General features: G+C 47.8%; 1 protein-coding gene across 1 annotated transcript; it reads left to right on the forward strand.

Annotated features, from left to right (window-relative positions):
* Positions 1-10351: 10351 nt before the first annotated feature.
* LOC119956093 (proteasome subunit alpha type-4-like) lies at positions 10352-10957 on the forward strand. Its single transcript, XM_038782947.1, has one exon. The coding sequence runs from the start codon at positions 10549-10551 to the stop codon at positions 10939-10941; it is 393 nt and encodes a 130-aa protein (XP_038638875.1). The 5' UTR covers positions 10352-10548; the 3' UTR covers positions 10942-10957.
* The last annotated feature ends 3336 nt before the right edge of the window (positions 10958-14293 follow it).

Below are 14293 nucleotides of genomic sequence, written 5' to 3' on the forward strand. Positions count from 1 at the left end.
ACTGTCGCACCGCATTTACTTATTTGGTAAACAGCAACATCCATCACTACTATAAAACCTATCACCAGCAGCCCACTGACCACAAAGAATTAATCACCAGCCAAAAAAACCTACTCCTCAAATCTAATCCTATATTTTGTTCACTCGCCGCTTTGTTATCCGTCTTCAATACAAACCCACCTTGCAGACACCACATGCAACAATGCTGAAGAAACAAATGATCGTTTATCTGTAGGTCAAAAATTCCCAGGGCTGTTTTACTTTGGCAATTGCTGTACCCAATGTGAGCTCACATCAGGTGTTACACTGTTAACTCAATTATATATATTCTAGTTTACTGAGAATAGTAATAATAGATGCTCTCATGGTATTAAATATTCATGAACTAAGTACATGATATAACCATAATTACTTTACCAAATGATAGAACAAAACAACAGATTAATGCCACATTTTCAGCAATACTGGCTATTATTCTGGTCTCTTGCTGCTACCTAATTATTTTTATTTTTTAAAAATGTTTTCCAGTTTAGCCTGGCCAATCCACCTAACCCGCACATCTTTCAGTTCTGGGGGTGAGACCCATGCAGACACAGGGAGAAAGTGCAAAATCCACACGGACAGTGACCCGGGATCGAACCCGGGCTCTCGGCGCTGTGAGGCAGCAGTGCTAACCACTGTGCCGTCCGGATAATCGATAATATGAGGTGATGCAGGGAGCTATGACGTCTGCACAATAAAAAAAAATGTCTGGTTTGTTTCAGTGCTTATGTCAAAAGTAGAGATGCTTAAAGGGACAAGAGGTTGGATTAGAACAATAACAGGAAAGGTGTGTTCGCTGAAAGGTAACTAGGTGGATATGTGTTTGACAATCATGAAGGAAATATTAGTCAAACATCAACAGAATGTGGATACTATCACAAATGAGAGTGCAATTTAATGGCCACACTGTGCCCGAAATGAAGTTCACCCACGGCACAGCGTGGGCGATAGACGCCGGAAGATGTACTCGCTTGTAACGCCTCATGATCTCAAACAAGCACCAAGACCTCGCTTGCCTGGTGGTGAGAAGGGCCCTCCCCGTCAGATTCTTCATGTACACCCGAAGGCTCAGCACCGTCGCACGCTGCCCTCGGAGTGGCTGTGGGGGAAATGAGACGGTCACCCGCCTCCTTGTGGAATGTGCCTTTGCAAAGAAGGTCTGGGGAGAGATGCGGTGGTATTTGTCCAGGTTCATCCCGAGCAGTTCTGTGAGACAGGACTCTGCGCTCCACGGACTGTTTCCAGGGACACACCGAGACAAACATCAACTGCTGCTGGAAGATCATCAACTCGGTGAAAGACGCTCTTTGGTCTGCCCGAAACCTGCTGATCTTCCAGTGGAAAGAATTGTCCTCGACCGAGTGTTGCAGACTGGCACATTCCAAGGTCCAGGACTACGTGCTGAGGGACGGACTCAAGCTTGGGGCAGCTGCCGCCAAGGCGCAATGGGGAAAGGCCACTGTGTAAGGTCTTCCAACAAATGTACACCGAGGGGCTGGTAACAGTGTAAAACCCCTCGGTCTGTGTCATTAACACTCCAATTTATAAAAGAAACATGACAATGTAAATATTTAAGAAAGAATTGTAACGTAAAGAGGGATATGTGTGTAACGTCATCCCAATTGAATGGAAGAAAGTCAAGGGAATGTGTAACTTTGATGGAAATGTACAGTCAAGACAATTCGAAATGTTCTGTAATGTTTATTATAGATTTTATGAATAAAGTATATTTTTTGTAAAAAAAAACAACTCGTCTCCGTTAACAGGATTGGAGGCCCCCAGGTGCATGCATGTTGGGCAGGGTGGCATCCTGACACTGCTGGTGCCACCCAGGCACATTGGCACCCTGACAGTGCCATCTTGGCAGTCTGGCAGTGCCACTTGGGTGCCATCCCGACACTGTCAAGGTACCTCAGTGACACTGCCAACTGAAGGGGCATTGCCAGGGTACCAGGCTGGCACTGCCAGGATGCCAGGCTTGCACTGTCAAGGTGCCTCAGTGACACTGCCAACTGAAGGGGCATTGCCAGAATACCAGGCTGGCACTGCTGGGAAGACAGGCGTGCACTGCCAAGGTGCCTCAGTGACACTGCCAAATGGAAGAGGCTATGCCAGTGTGGCACTGCTAGGGTGCCAGGCTGGTATTTTTTGCCCAGGTGCGATCAGGCCAGAGGTGCCATGTGCAGGTTTTGGGGAGGGTGGGAGGGGGGGGGGTGGGGGTGATACGGGGACCCTCCCATAGTATGTTGGGCCTTGGATAAGGACGTCAGGGGTGGCCTTGGGGGCCTCGGAGATCGAGGCACCATTTAGAAATTGACGTCCCAATGTCTCGCTACACTGAGGAGTTCCGGTGAGTGGAGCTCCCCAGTGTACAAGATGGGGCTATGAGCAGCCTCGGCCAAACGTTCCCCGTTGAGGGCCCTTATCAGACGCAAGTCGTGTTTTATCGCCTTGTGTTTCCCGACACTGTGAGCACTGGGAAACATGCCGCCAAACGCGCTCGCTATGGGACTGCGTTCTCATATCGTTAAATTGCGCGGTAAGTCTTCAAACCGATGCAGCAAGATGTTTTGAACATTAAATAATTTTTCTCTCTTTTCAAGAGATACCTTCTGGCTGCTTGCCAGCTCTGTTAAAAACTGAACCATGAAGAAGCCCACTTGCAAACTCTTGTCATCAGATTAAGCTAAAATGAAGCATTTGGAAAACCTGGCTTCGTGATTGATCAAATGGGGCATTAAATCTTTCGATGAAGGGTGAAATATAATATATGAGGGACTGTTTAAAAATAAACCTATAAACAACCAAACATACCTGATATATTGGATGTGATTGCTTTTGGAGAGAAATTGGTTTTGTAATGAATAAATAACGCAGTTGTGTATTAGAGGAATAAGCCTGCTAATAATTACTTCATTAAACTGAAGTTTGAAATGTTAATATATTACACCTCCAGCATAACCCGATGATAATGATCTGTTACATTGCTATGATTTTATTGTCATTATAATTTTTGGTACAGTAAGATTTCCTCAAAGATAAATTATGATTATTTTCACAATGCAAAATTTCATTGAATATACGTTTCCAGCCAACTGTTTATCTCAAAAAAAAAGGGGCTAAATGTTTTTCTTCTCTGAGAACAGGGTGAGAAATGGTCACTCTGGGCCAATTTGGACAAGTCCAATGTCTGGAGAGTATCCCATCCTACCCCTCATTCACGACCATAGGTCACGATGGCCTTTATACCCGATGACACTTCCAGTCCTCCACAATATCTCTCTGCATTGTACATAGATCTTACAGTGCAGAAGAGGCCATTCGTCCCATTGAGTCTGCACTGACCCACTTAATCCCTCATTTCCACCCTATCCCCGTAATCCAATAATCCTTCCTAACCTTTTTGGTCACTAAGGGCAATTTATCGTGGCCAATCCACCTAACCTGCACGCCTTTGGACTGTGGGAGGAAACCGGAGCACCCGGAGGAAACCCACACAGACACGGAGAGAGCGTGCAGATTCCTCACCGACCGTGACCCAGTGGGGAATCGAACCTGGGACCCTGGCACTGTGAAGCCACAGTGCTATCCACATATATTACTGTGCTGCCCCCAGATTCCCCCAGATCTCTCTTCAATTTTCTGCTGCTTGAATACAACATAGAACATAGAACAGTACAGCACAGAACAGGCCCTTCGGCCCTCGATGTTGTGCCGAGCAATGATCACCCTACTTAACCCACGTAACCCGTATACCCGTAACCCAACAATCCCCCCATTAACCTTACACTACGGGCAATTTAGCATTGCCAATCCACCTACCCCGCACAACTTTGGACTGTGGGAGGAAACCGGAGCACCCGGAGGAAACCCACGCACACACGGGGAGGACGTGCAGACTCCACACAGACAGTGACCCAGCCGGGAATAGTTGTGTCTGTTTGTGGAGATATTACTTTGGAATCACCAGAATGTGATATGAAAGTGCTTGTTAATGTGGCTTAGTATTAAAACAGATCAATGCTGGAGGTTGCCTCAACGGACAAACCCATATCAGATTCTAATCTGCTGGTTTTACCTTGAATTTAGGGAAAAGAAATGTTGCATGTTATAAAAAGCAATGCTCTGGCTAATTATTCATTACTGGGTTTGTTTTCATTGGGCCAACAATTTCTGGCGACTGCAAACTCAAAAACTGTGTTGACGTTGCTGGGGAATTTGCAATCTGCAGTTAATTATTTGATTAATATCTGAAGGGCCTGGGTTTAGATACAATGAGGAATGCAGGTTAATTATTAAATTAAAATATGCAAACATCACACATATTCTGAGCTGAAATATTAAGCTTGAAGGTAAGTTTATGTGAATAGGATAAACTATGAAGAAGCTAGCCCAAAATAACTATTGCACCCAAGGATGGCCATGTTATTTTAGTTTGTGACGGGTGTTTCTTTTCCTCTTATTAGTATCAGGAAGCTGGGAATGTCAAGCTTGTAAAAGCAGATGAAGGTTGCAAATTAGGGTTGCGCAGAATGACGAGTGTCTCTCAATTGCTCCGATGGAGAACCTCAAAACCTTTGAGTGTAATTGAGGAGTATCTGGAGAGCCGTTTACAATGCCCTCTGTCTAACAGCCGAATGTGACAGCTTTATAACTGCAGGGGTTTTTCAGACAAGGAATGCATCATTTCAAACGATGTGGGAGAAACCTTACTCAACGGTTTGCTTCCTTCGTTCGCAATCTGATTCATCTCGCTGGATATATTTGCCAAAATAACTCATAGAATTCAATCGCTTGCAGTTATTGGACGACACGGTCGCACAGTGGTTAGCACTGTTCCTTCACAGCACCAGGGTCGCAGGTTCGATTCCCGTCTTGGGTCACTGTCTGTGTGGAGTCTGCACGTTCTCCCCGTGTCTGAGTGAGTTTCCTCCGGGTGCTCCGGTTTCCTCCCACAAGTCCTGATAGACGTGCTGTTAGGTGAATTGGACATTCTGAATTCTCCCTCAGTGTACCCGAACAGGCGCCGGAATGTGGTGACGAGGGGCTTTTCACAGTAACTTCACTACAGTGTTAGTGTAAGCCTAGTTGTGACAATAATTAAGATTATTATTAGTATCTGGGAATAGGATATTTTCAGGGATTAATGAAACAAAGAATGACGGAAACCTGATTTGAATACATTTAAATTTAATTAACAGGCCTCCGCACTCTAACATCCCCCCACGTAGGACCCCCACCCCACCCCGCCATGTGACATCACGTCAGTGGGGTTTAAACAGGTTTTTTGAAAAGGGGGAACTGGCAGACAGAACCGGCCAGGGGCGTACAGCTAAGCACAGCAACCAAGGGGGAGAAGGTCATGCCTGGGCACAACGCTGGCAGTGCACCATGGCAGCATCCGCCCTGGGGGGCATTGCTGGGGAGTGGCGGGGGAGGGGGGGGGGGGGGAGCTCTCATTGAGGAGGTTTGGGTGGGGAGGGGGCTAGTTTTCCGGGGGTGAGAGGGCGATGGGTGATGGGATGTTTCATGTCTCTGGGGTCATTCCTTTTGGGTTTTTTGACATTGGGGCACCCTTTTAAAAATGGCACCCGGATCTCTCAGGAGCTTCAGTTGCTGGCGGGACAGGCTCAATCAGCACTAACCTTGCCAGCGTGACGCCGTGGGACCCGCCTCCTGGATATTTTTTCAGAGTGTTCAAACATTTGGGGGGGAAATGCCAGCTGCAAATGTGAGCGGCCTGCCCACCACTTCCCCTGCCCGAGTTGACAGTTTGAAACAGAATAAGAAAATTGCCCGCTTGCTGTCATTTTCCTCTCTGAAAGTGTGGAATTGTGCTGGGATTGTGTTGTGGGAGCCCACATTCTCTCTTCCTTCGGTACCCTGGCCAAGTGCCCCATCTTACCTGTGTTGTGCCAGGGAGTGATTCCTGACAAGCTGTTTGATCTTTGGGGCATCAGCCTGATCACGTCCTTGTTTGACATGTATGAGCAACACTCAGCACATACATGCTCAGTACATGGACCCATAACACACGTGCACACAATCCATAGGCACGAATACACTTAAGTGTCACCGGTTAGAATTGGAATGGCTGATTTCTCCTCTCTGTTCCCCGGGCAGTGAGGCCAGAGATCAAATCCAGGGCATGTCTGTCGTGTCTGGACTTGCTGCCACGTTGCCCATTTAATTCAATATCAGTAATAATCGCTTCTTGTCACAAGTAGGCTTCAATGAAGTTACTGTGAAAAGCCCCTAGTCGCCACATTCCGGCGCCTGTTCAGGGAGGCTGGTACGGGAATTGAACCCGCACTCCTGCTGGCCTTGTTCTGCCTCACCAGCCAGCTGTTTAGCCCACTGTGCTAAACCAGGCCAGCGGTTAGGTCAATTACTATTCATGCATTATGACTTGATAAATGTTATGAAATGCCATTGCACAGTAACAACAGGGGTGTCACTGGCCACTGGTACTGCCATCAATCACAGAAAAACAGGGACTCTAACAGAACAAACCAGTCTAACCTCACAGTGTATATGTTACTAAAGCAATGCAGACAACAAGGCTGAAGTCACAACTCAAATTCTGCACTTTCAGGTAATAGATAATTCAGGTAAACTGAGGCTCTTGGGGAGATTGCAGTCATTCAATCAGTGTAGAAACCTTTATTTACTATATTGCAGCATATCTGAATAAGCCGAATGGTTTCAGATGTATTATCAAGAAATAAGATCATCTTTCTGCAGCTGAATAGTGTGTGCAGCCACACTGCTAGTAACTTCTCATTGCCTTTTGACGATTGCATGGCTTGTCGATCAAATATTCCGTTTGTTATTGCTTATTCATGGGCAGCGTTGTCCTGTATGAAGCCCCTTTGAAATCTCACGCCATTTTTATATCTGGCTTTCCAATAAATATATTATAACTGCCTGTGAACTGTCAGCCTCGATAACGAACTTGAATTTGATCTGTTTGTGCTTTTTATGCCTTATTGTCGTTTACAAATCCACCAATCTGAAAATCTACAGGTTTTTGAAACTTCATCCAAAAATGAAACAGATTATTAAGGGATGGATTCTTCGCCGCCCATCGCCAGCCATGGAATTCCCAATCTAGCGAAGAATCGAATGTCAGGCTAGGACCCCAACTGTTCACATGATATATTCATGATTTGGATGAGGGAACTAAATTATCTCCAAATTTGCAGATGTTACAAAGTTGGGTGGGAGGGTGAGCTGTGAGGAGGATGCAGAGATGCTTCAGTGGGATTTGGACAGGCTGAGTGAGTGGGCAGATGCATGGCAGATGCAGTATAATGTGGATAAATGTGAGGTTATCTTCTTCGGTCGCTAAAATAGGAAGGCAGATTCTTATCTGAATGGGTGTAAATTGAGAGAGGTGAATACTCAGCGAGACCTTGGTGTCCTCGAGCATTAGTTGCTGAAAGTAAGCGTGCAGGTACAGCAGGCAGTAAAGAAAGTATGTTGGCCTTCATAGCTAGAGGATTTGAGTATAGGAATAGGGATGTTTTACTGCAATTGTATAGGGCAATGGTGAGGCCACACCTGGAGTATTGTGTGTAGTTTTGGTCTTCTTCTCTGAGGAAGTATGTTCTTGCTCTCGAGGGAATGCAGCGAAGGTTTACCAGACTGATTCCTGTGATGGCGGGATTGTCATATGAGGAGAGACTAAGTTGTTTAGGATTATATTAATTGGAGTTTAGAAGAGTGAGAGGGAATCTCATAGAAACGTTTAAAATTCGAACAGGATTAGATAGGGTAGATTCAGAGAGAATGTTTCCGAAGGTGGGACAGTCCAGACGAGGGGTCATAGTTGGAGGATAGTGGAGGAGATCGAGAGAGGTGGCCAGGTGGGGGAAGGGGGGGAGGGAGACGGGAGGGGATGGGGCAGGGAGGCGGGAGGGGGGGTTTGCGAATTGGCAGAGTTGGCGACTGAGCGTGGTCATGGATGGAGAGGGGGGCCATCTTGGATGGGCCCGATTTAGGGTGGTCTTCGAGGAGGCAGAGCTGGAGGGGGCTGATGGTGGACGGTAGAGGGGAGTGGGCTGATTAAGAGGTCTCGGGGTTTTTGTGCACCTGAGGAGTTTGAAGATACAGGTGATCTTTTTACAGGAGACGCATCTCCAGGTGAAGTTAGGTTGAGGAAGGGATGGGTGGGACAAGTATTTCACTCGAGGTTTGACTCATAGTCGCAGGGCAGGGGGGCAGCCTTGTAGGGGGGCAGCCATTTTGTTGAACAAAAGAACGGAATTTGTGGGGATCAAGGAAGTGCGGGACCCAGGGGGAAGACATGTACAGTGAGTGTGGTCATGGCTGATCATAGAGTTAAATACCCTGATCCCGCTTTCCCCCACCATATCCCTTGATTCCTTTAGCCCCAGAGCTGAATTTAATTCCTTCTTGAAATTACACGTTTTGGCCTCTACTACTTTCTGTGTTAGTCAATTCCACAGATTCACCACTCTCTGGGTGAAGACATTTTCTTTTTTAATGTATTTTATTCCAAACATGTGTCAAAGCAGTTACTGGGCTAAATCGCTGGCTTTTAAAGCAGACCAAGGCAGGCCAGCAGCATGGTTCAATTCCCGTACCAGCCTCCCCGAACAGGCGCCGGAATGTGGCGACTAGGGGCTTTTCACAGTACCTTCATTGAAGCCTACTCATGACAATAAACGATTTTCATTTCATTTCATATACAATAATAATAATATAATAATCACATTGTCACAAGTAGGCGTCAATGAAGTCACTGTGAAAAGACCCTAGTCGCCACATTCCGGCGCCTGTTCGGGGAGGCCGATACGGGAATTGAACCCGTGCTGCTGGCCTTGTTCTGCATTACAAGCCAGCTGTTTAGCCAACAGAGACCCCCACCCATCTGACCCCACCAACAGACCCCCAACAGAGACCCCCACCCATCTGACCCCACCATCAGACCCCCAACAGAGACCCCCCATCTGACTCCACCATCAGACCCCCAACAGAGACCCCCCCATCTGACCCCACCATCAGACCCCCAACAGAGACTCCCCCCCCCCCCCCCCCATCTGACCCCTGCATGAATGCTGAAACTAGTCTAGGCTGTAGGTTGAAAAATCCTTGCCTTTCCATTTACCCTTTTCTAATACCTGTTGCCTGGGACAGAAATGTTCGAAGCAGCAGCTGTTACAAATGTCAGAGGCTCCCTCGAAGGCCCCATACAAGGGCTTGAACGCCCCTGACAACCTTTGAAATACAGATCTTCCATTCAATTTTACACAGCAACACATGGCATTAACCAGTGATTGACAGTTTTATTACTCCAGAGACAGCCGCTTGGTGAATTGTTTATTGATCTTTCCCTGCACGCTTGAATGTATCTCCATTACCCTGCTTTGATGCCAACCACAATGTTTATAAACAGTCTTGCTATGATTGATAGCTCCTCACCACATCAAAAGCAGCTCAGGTTTTTCTGCTGTGGAAAAGAGAAGGGGAAAGCACTTAGCTGCTTTTGATGTGGGGAGGAGCTGTCAATCATAGCAAGAGTGTTTGTAATGTTGGAGCTCTCTGATGGGGGGGGTTCTGTGATAGGGGGTCTGTGATGTGGGGGTCTGTGATGAGGGGGGTTCTGTGATGGAGGGGGTCTCTGATGGGGATATTGCTCTTGCTGGAAGTTCTGAAGAAGAAGTTGGAGCCAGTGTAAACTATACAGCCCGTTGAGCCTGCTCCACAATTCAATAAAGCTGCGCTGATTCACAGAATTTACAGCGCAGAAAGAGGCCATTCGGCCCATCGAGTCTGCACCAGCTGTTGGAAAGAGCACCCTACCGAAGCCTACACCTCCACCCTACCCCCGCACTGCCAACTTATCCCCGTAACCCCACCTTACCGTACCTTTTTTGGACACTAAGGACAATTTAGCATAGCCAATCCATCTACCCCTGAACATCTTTGGAATGTGGGAGGAAACCGGAGCACCCGGAAGAAACCCACGCACACACGGGGAGAACGTGCAGTCTCCACACGGACAGCGACCCAAGCCGGGAATCGAACCTGGGGCCCCGGCTCTATGAAGCCATGGTGCTAACCAATATGCTGCTGTGCTGCCCAAATCTTCTACTTCAGCTCCACTTTCCTGCCCTGCCCCTATAACCCTGGATTCATTTGTGACAACGGCATATTTATTTTAGTCTTGAATATTCTCAGAGGTTTGTGGGCGGGGAGGTGGGAAGGTTGGAGGCGGAGTCAGCGTCTCGTTGCCTGGTTGGGTCGGTGGGAGCTTTTTTGATCTAAACCAATGTCTGGAAGATATGACTCGCGGGACGAGCATATCCTCGCCAGAAGGGCGGCTCTAGCAGGTGGAATGGGAGCCTGGGGATCTCAGCAAATGACAAGTGGCTGTAGAGAGACGCCGCCTGCACAAGCTACTGGATGAAGTTTTCTTTTCCGAAAAAATAGATCAACTAAATGATGATAAGGCTTGTAGTGTCGCAGGAATAACATCAGATGCCAATGTTCTTCCCAATGGAGCTGCGATTGATTGCCCAGAGGTACCAGGAGCTGATGCTGTGTGAGGAGTTGGTCACAACACTCTGTGATATCCAGCGTCCTGTTGGTGTTTCACTCTGCCAATTGTATCAGAGTGACCCCAGCGGAAACGACGCAGGCTGCAAAGCCCCATACATCGGGAATCACAGCGCTGCTGCAGTATCTATGCTGAAGCAAGATTTCAAGGTGGGTGACATGACTTTGGAGTCGTCACTTGCATTAGCAGCGAAAGTGCTGAATAAGACCATAGACGTGGGCAAACTATCGGCTGAAGAAGTGGACGGTCACCAAGCTGCTGAGCAGAAGGAAGTGGAGGCTTTAATTAAGAAGCACGAGGAGGAAGAAGCATAATCTGAACGTGAGAAGAGCAAAATGAGAAGAGGAAATTGTGCTACGAATTGATTGATGCCAAGGTTTGTGTTTGAGTAAAGAAAATAGAACAAAGAACAAAGAAAAGTACAGGAACAGGCCCTTCGGCCCTCCAAGCCGTGCTGACCATGCTGCCCGTCTAAACTAAAATCTTCTACACTTCCTGGGTCAGTATCCCTCTATTCCCATTCATGTATTTGTCAAGTTGCCCCTTAAACGTCACTATCGTCCCTGCTTCCACCACCTGCTCCGGCAGCGAGTTCCAGGCACCCACTACCCTCTGTGTAAAAAAACTTGCCTCGTACATCTCCTCTAAACCTTGCCCCTCGCACCTTAAACCTATGCCCCCTAGTAATTGACCCCTCCACCCTGGGGAAAAGCCTCTGACTATCCACTGTGTCTATGCCCCTCATAATTTTGTAGACCTCTATCCGGTCGCCCCTCAACCTTCGTCCTTCCAGTGAGAGCAAACCGAGTTTATTCGACCGCTCCTCATAGCTAATGCCCTCCATACCACTGATGTTTATCTATAATCCAGGTGACTGCAGGTTCCTCAGTATGGAGTTGGCCCAGCCGGCCACCATCCACCTTTCTTATACACTTCCGCACATCAATTGTATATGCACATTGACAGATGGGTTTTTAAAATAAAGAATAAAGGCAAAAAATTAAAAATAAGAAGGTTGGAGGCGGTGAGAGAAGGTTATACAAATGTGCCATACTTTCTCCTGCAGAATTTTCCAGTCTTTTCAATCAATGTTTATGTTGGCATAGTTTGGAGATGGGTTTGGTGACCTTATAGGGTCTCTGGGGGTGCGGGAGCGGGAGGTGATATTTAGCTCAGCTGGCTTGATAGCCAGTGTATGGATCAGTATAACACCAAGGGGAGGCAGTGGCGTAGCGGTATTGTCAATCCAAAGACGCAGAGTACTCTGGGGTCCCAGGTTCAAATCCTGCCTCTGTAGATGGTGAAATTTGAATTCAATAAAAATCTGGTGATGACCATGAATCGATTGTTGTAAAAACCCACCTGGTTCACTAATGTCTTTCAGGGAAGAAAATCTGCCGTCCTTACCTGGTCTGGCCTACAATTGACTTCAGACCCACAGCAATGTCGTTAACTCTCAACTACCCCTCAAGGGTAATTAGAGATGGGCATTAATTCGACACCCATGAACGAATAAAAAAAAGCCCATTTGAGCTGAGGTAGACTAGATGCGGTGCCACCATGTCTCCTCAGTGTGGCTGTCGCCATGGTTTCTCAGGTCACCCTCTGGTCCTGACATTCAATTAGAGGAGGCGGCCAAGGCTAGACGGCATCATCGATAGAGAAAGTTCACAAGGTCATGAGCAGGGAGCCATTATTGATCACTACCCAGGATTAATTTGGATAAATTATATTAACCAGACTACTTCAGACTGGTGCACTCTGAAACAATCCAATATTTGTGTCACAAATAGAATGTGAAGCAGCTAGATTTTCATTTGCAACAATTAGCAAGCTATTACGCAGGAGAAAAATGTATAATATTCTAATGCAAGACTGTCTCCTGGCTCAGTATTTTAAAGGAAAGCAGAAGGTTTGGAAGCCTGAGTGACAGTGATATTTCCCAGTCCATCAGAGGTGCGCAGCAGAAGTAGGGTTTATGATTGTAAAACGGAAAATCATTAATAATAATCTTTATTAGTGTCACACGTAGGCTTACACCAACACTGTAGTGAAGTTACTGTGAAAAGCCCCTAGTCATCACATTCTGGCGCCTGTTCGAGTGCACAGAGGGAGAATTCAGAGTGTCCCATTCACCAAACAAGTACGTCTTTCGGGACATTATGGGAGGAAACCGGAGCACCCGGAGGAAACCCACGCAGATACGGGGAGAACGTGCAGACTCCGCACAGATAGTGACCAAACGGGGAATCGAACCTGGGACCCTGGCGCTGTGAAGCAACAGTGCTAACCACTGTGGTACTGTGCCGCCCATATTAAATTTAATGTGATGGAGAAGGGGCAAGAGATAATGAAGTTAATGTACCCAGCGGACAACATTTAAAACCGTTATTGAAAGCATGGATCATCAAGCATGGACCATAAGCATGGATCATCAAGCATGGACCATCAAGCATGGATCATCAAGCATGGACCATCAAGCATGGACCATCAAGCAGGGCCATCAAGCATGAACCATCAAGCATTGATCATCAAGCATGGATCATCAAGCATGGACCATAAGCATGGACCATCAAGCATGGATCATCAAGCATGGACCATCAAGCCTGGATCATCAAGCATGGATCATCAAGCATGGACCATAAGCATGGACAATCAAGCATGGATCATCAAGCATGGATCATCAAGCATGGATCATCAAGCATGGACCATAAGCATGGACCATCAAGCATGGACCATAAGCATGGACCATCAAGCATAGATCATCAAGCATGGATCATCAAGCATGGACCATCAAGCATGGATCATCAAGCATGGATCATCAAGCATGGACCATCAAGCATGGACCATCAAGCATGGACCATCAAGCATGGATCATCAAGCACGGACCATCAAGCATGGATCATCAAGCATGGACCATCAAGCACGGACCATCAAGCATGGATCATCAAGCATGGATCATCAAGCATGGATCATCAAGCATGGATCATCAAGCATGGACCATCAAGCATGGACCATCAAGCATGGACCATCAAGCACGGACCATCAAGCATGGATCATCAAGCATGGACCATCAAATTTGAAAATATATCGAGAGAGAAAAACATTGGGCGGGATTCTCCGAGCCCCGCGCCGGGCCGGAGAATTGCCGCAACTGCGCCACGCCGCCCCGACGCCGGCACGCGATTCTCCGAGGAGCGGAGAATCAGCGCCATTTGCGCTGGCGGGTTTGGCGCGGCGCCGGCCGCGGACCACTGTCTGCGGCCAGGCCACCGATTCTCCAGCCTTGATGGACAGAGTCCCGCCGGCGCCGTTCACACCTGCTCGCAGCCGGCGAGAACTCTGCGCGTAGGGTCTGGGGGCGGTCTGTGGTGGTGGTGGGGGGGGCCTCCGAAGGGGTCTGCCCTGCGATCGGGGCCCACCGATCGGCGGGCCGGCCTCGGCAGCCCCGGCCCTATTTTACTATGTGGCCGACCCCTGAACCCTCACGCCATGTTGCATCGGGGCCGACACATTGAGGAAGTCCCCCGCGCATGTGTGGGTTGGCACAGCGCCCAGTTGGCGCCGGGAAGGGAGGCTGGAGCGGCGTGAACCACTCCAGCGCTGTGCTGGCCCACCGGTAGTGCCCGCGCCCTTTTTAAAAAAAAATAGAGATCAATCAGGCAA

This window comes from Scyliorhinus canicula, chromosome 22 (assembly GCF_902713615.1).
Source record: "Scyliorhinus canicula chromosome 22, sScyCan1.1, whole genome shotgun sequence".
NCBI classification, from domain to species: Eukaryota; Metazoa; Chordata; class Chondrichthyes; order Carcharhiniformes; family Scyliorhinidae; genus Scyliorhinus; species Scyliorhinus canicula.

Excerpts from the sequence above, each read along its gene's own strand:
- LOC119956093 (XM_038782947.1), top strand. The coding sequence starts at position 10,549 with ATGCCAATGTTCTTCCCAATGGAGCTGCGATTGATTGCCCAGAGGTAC.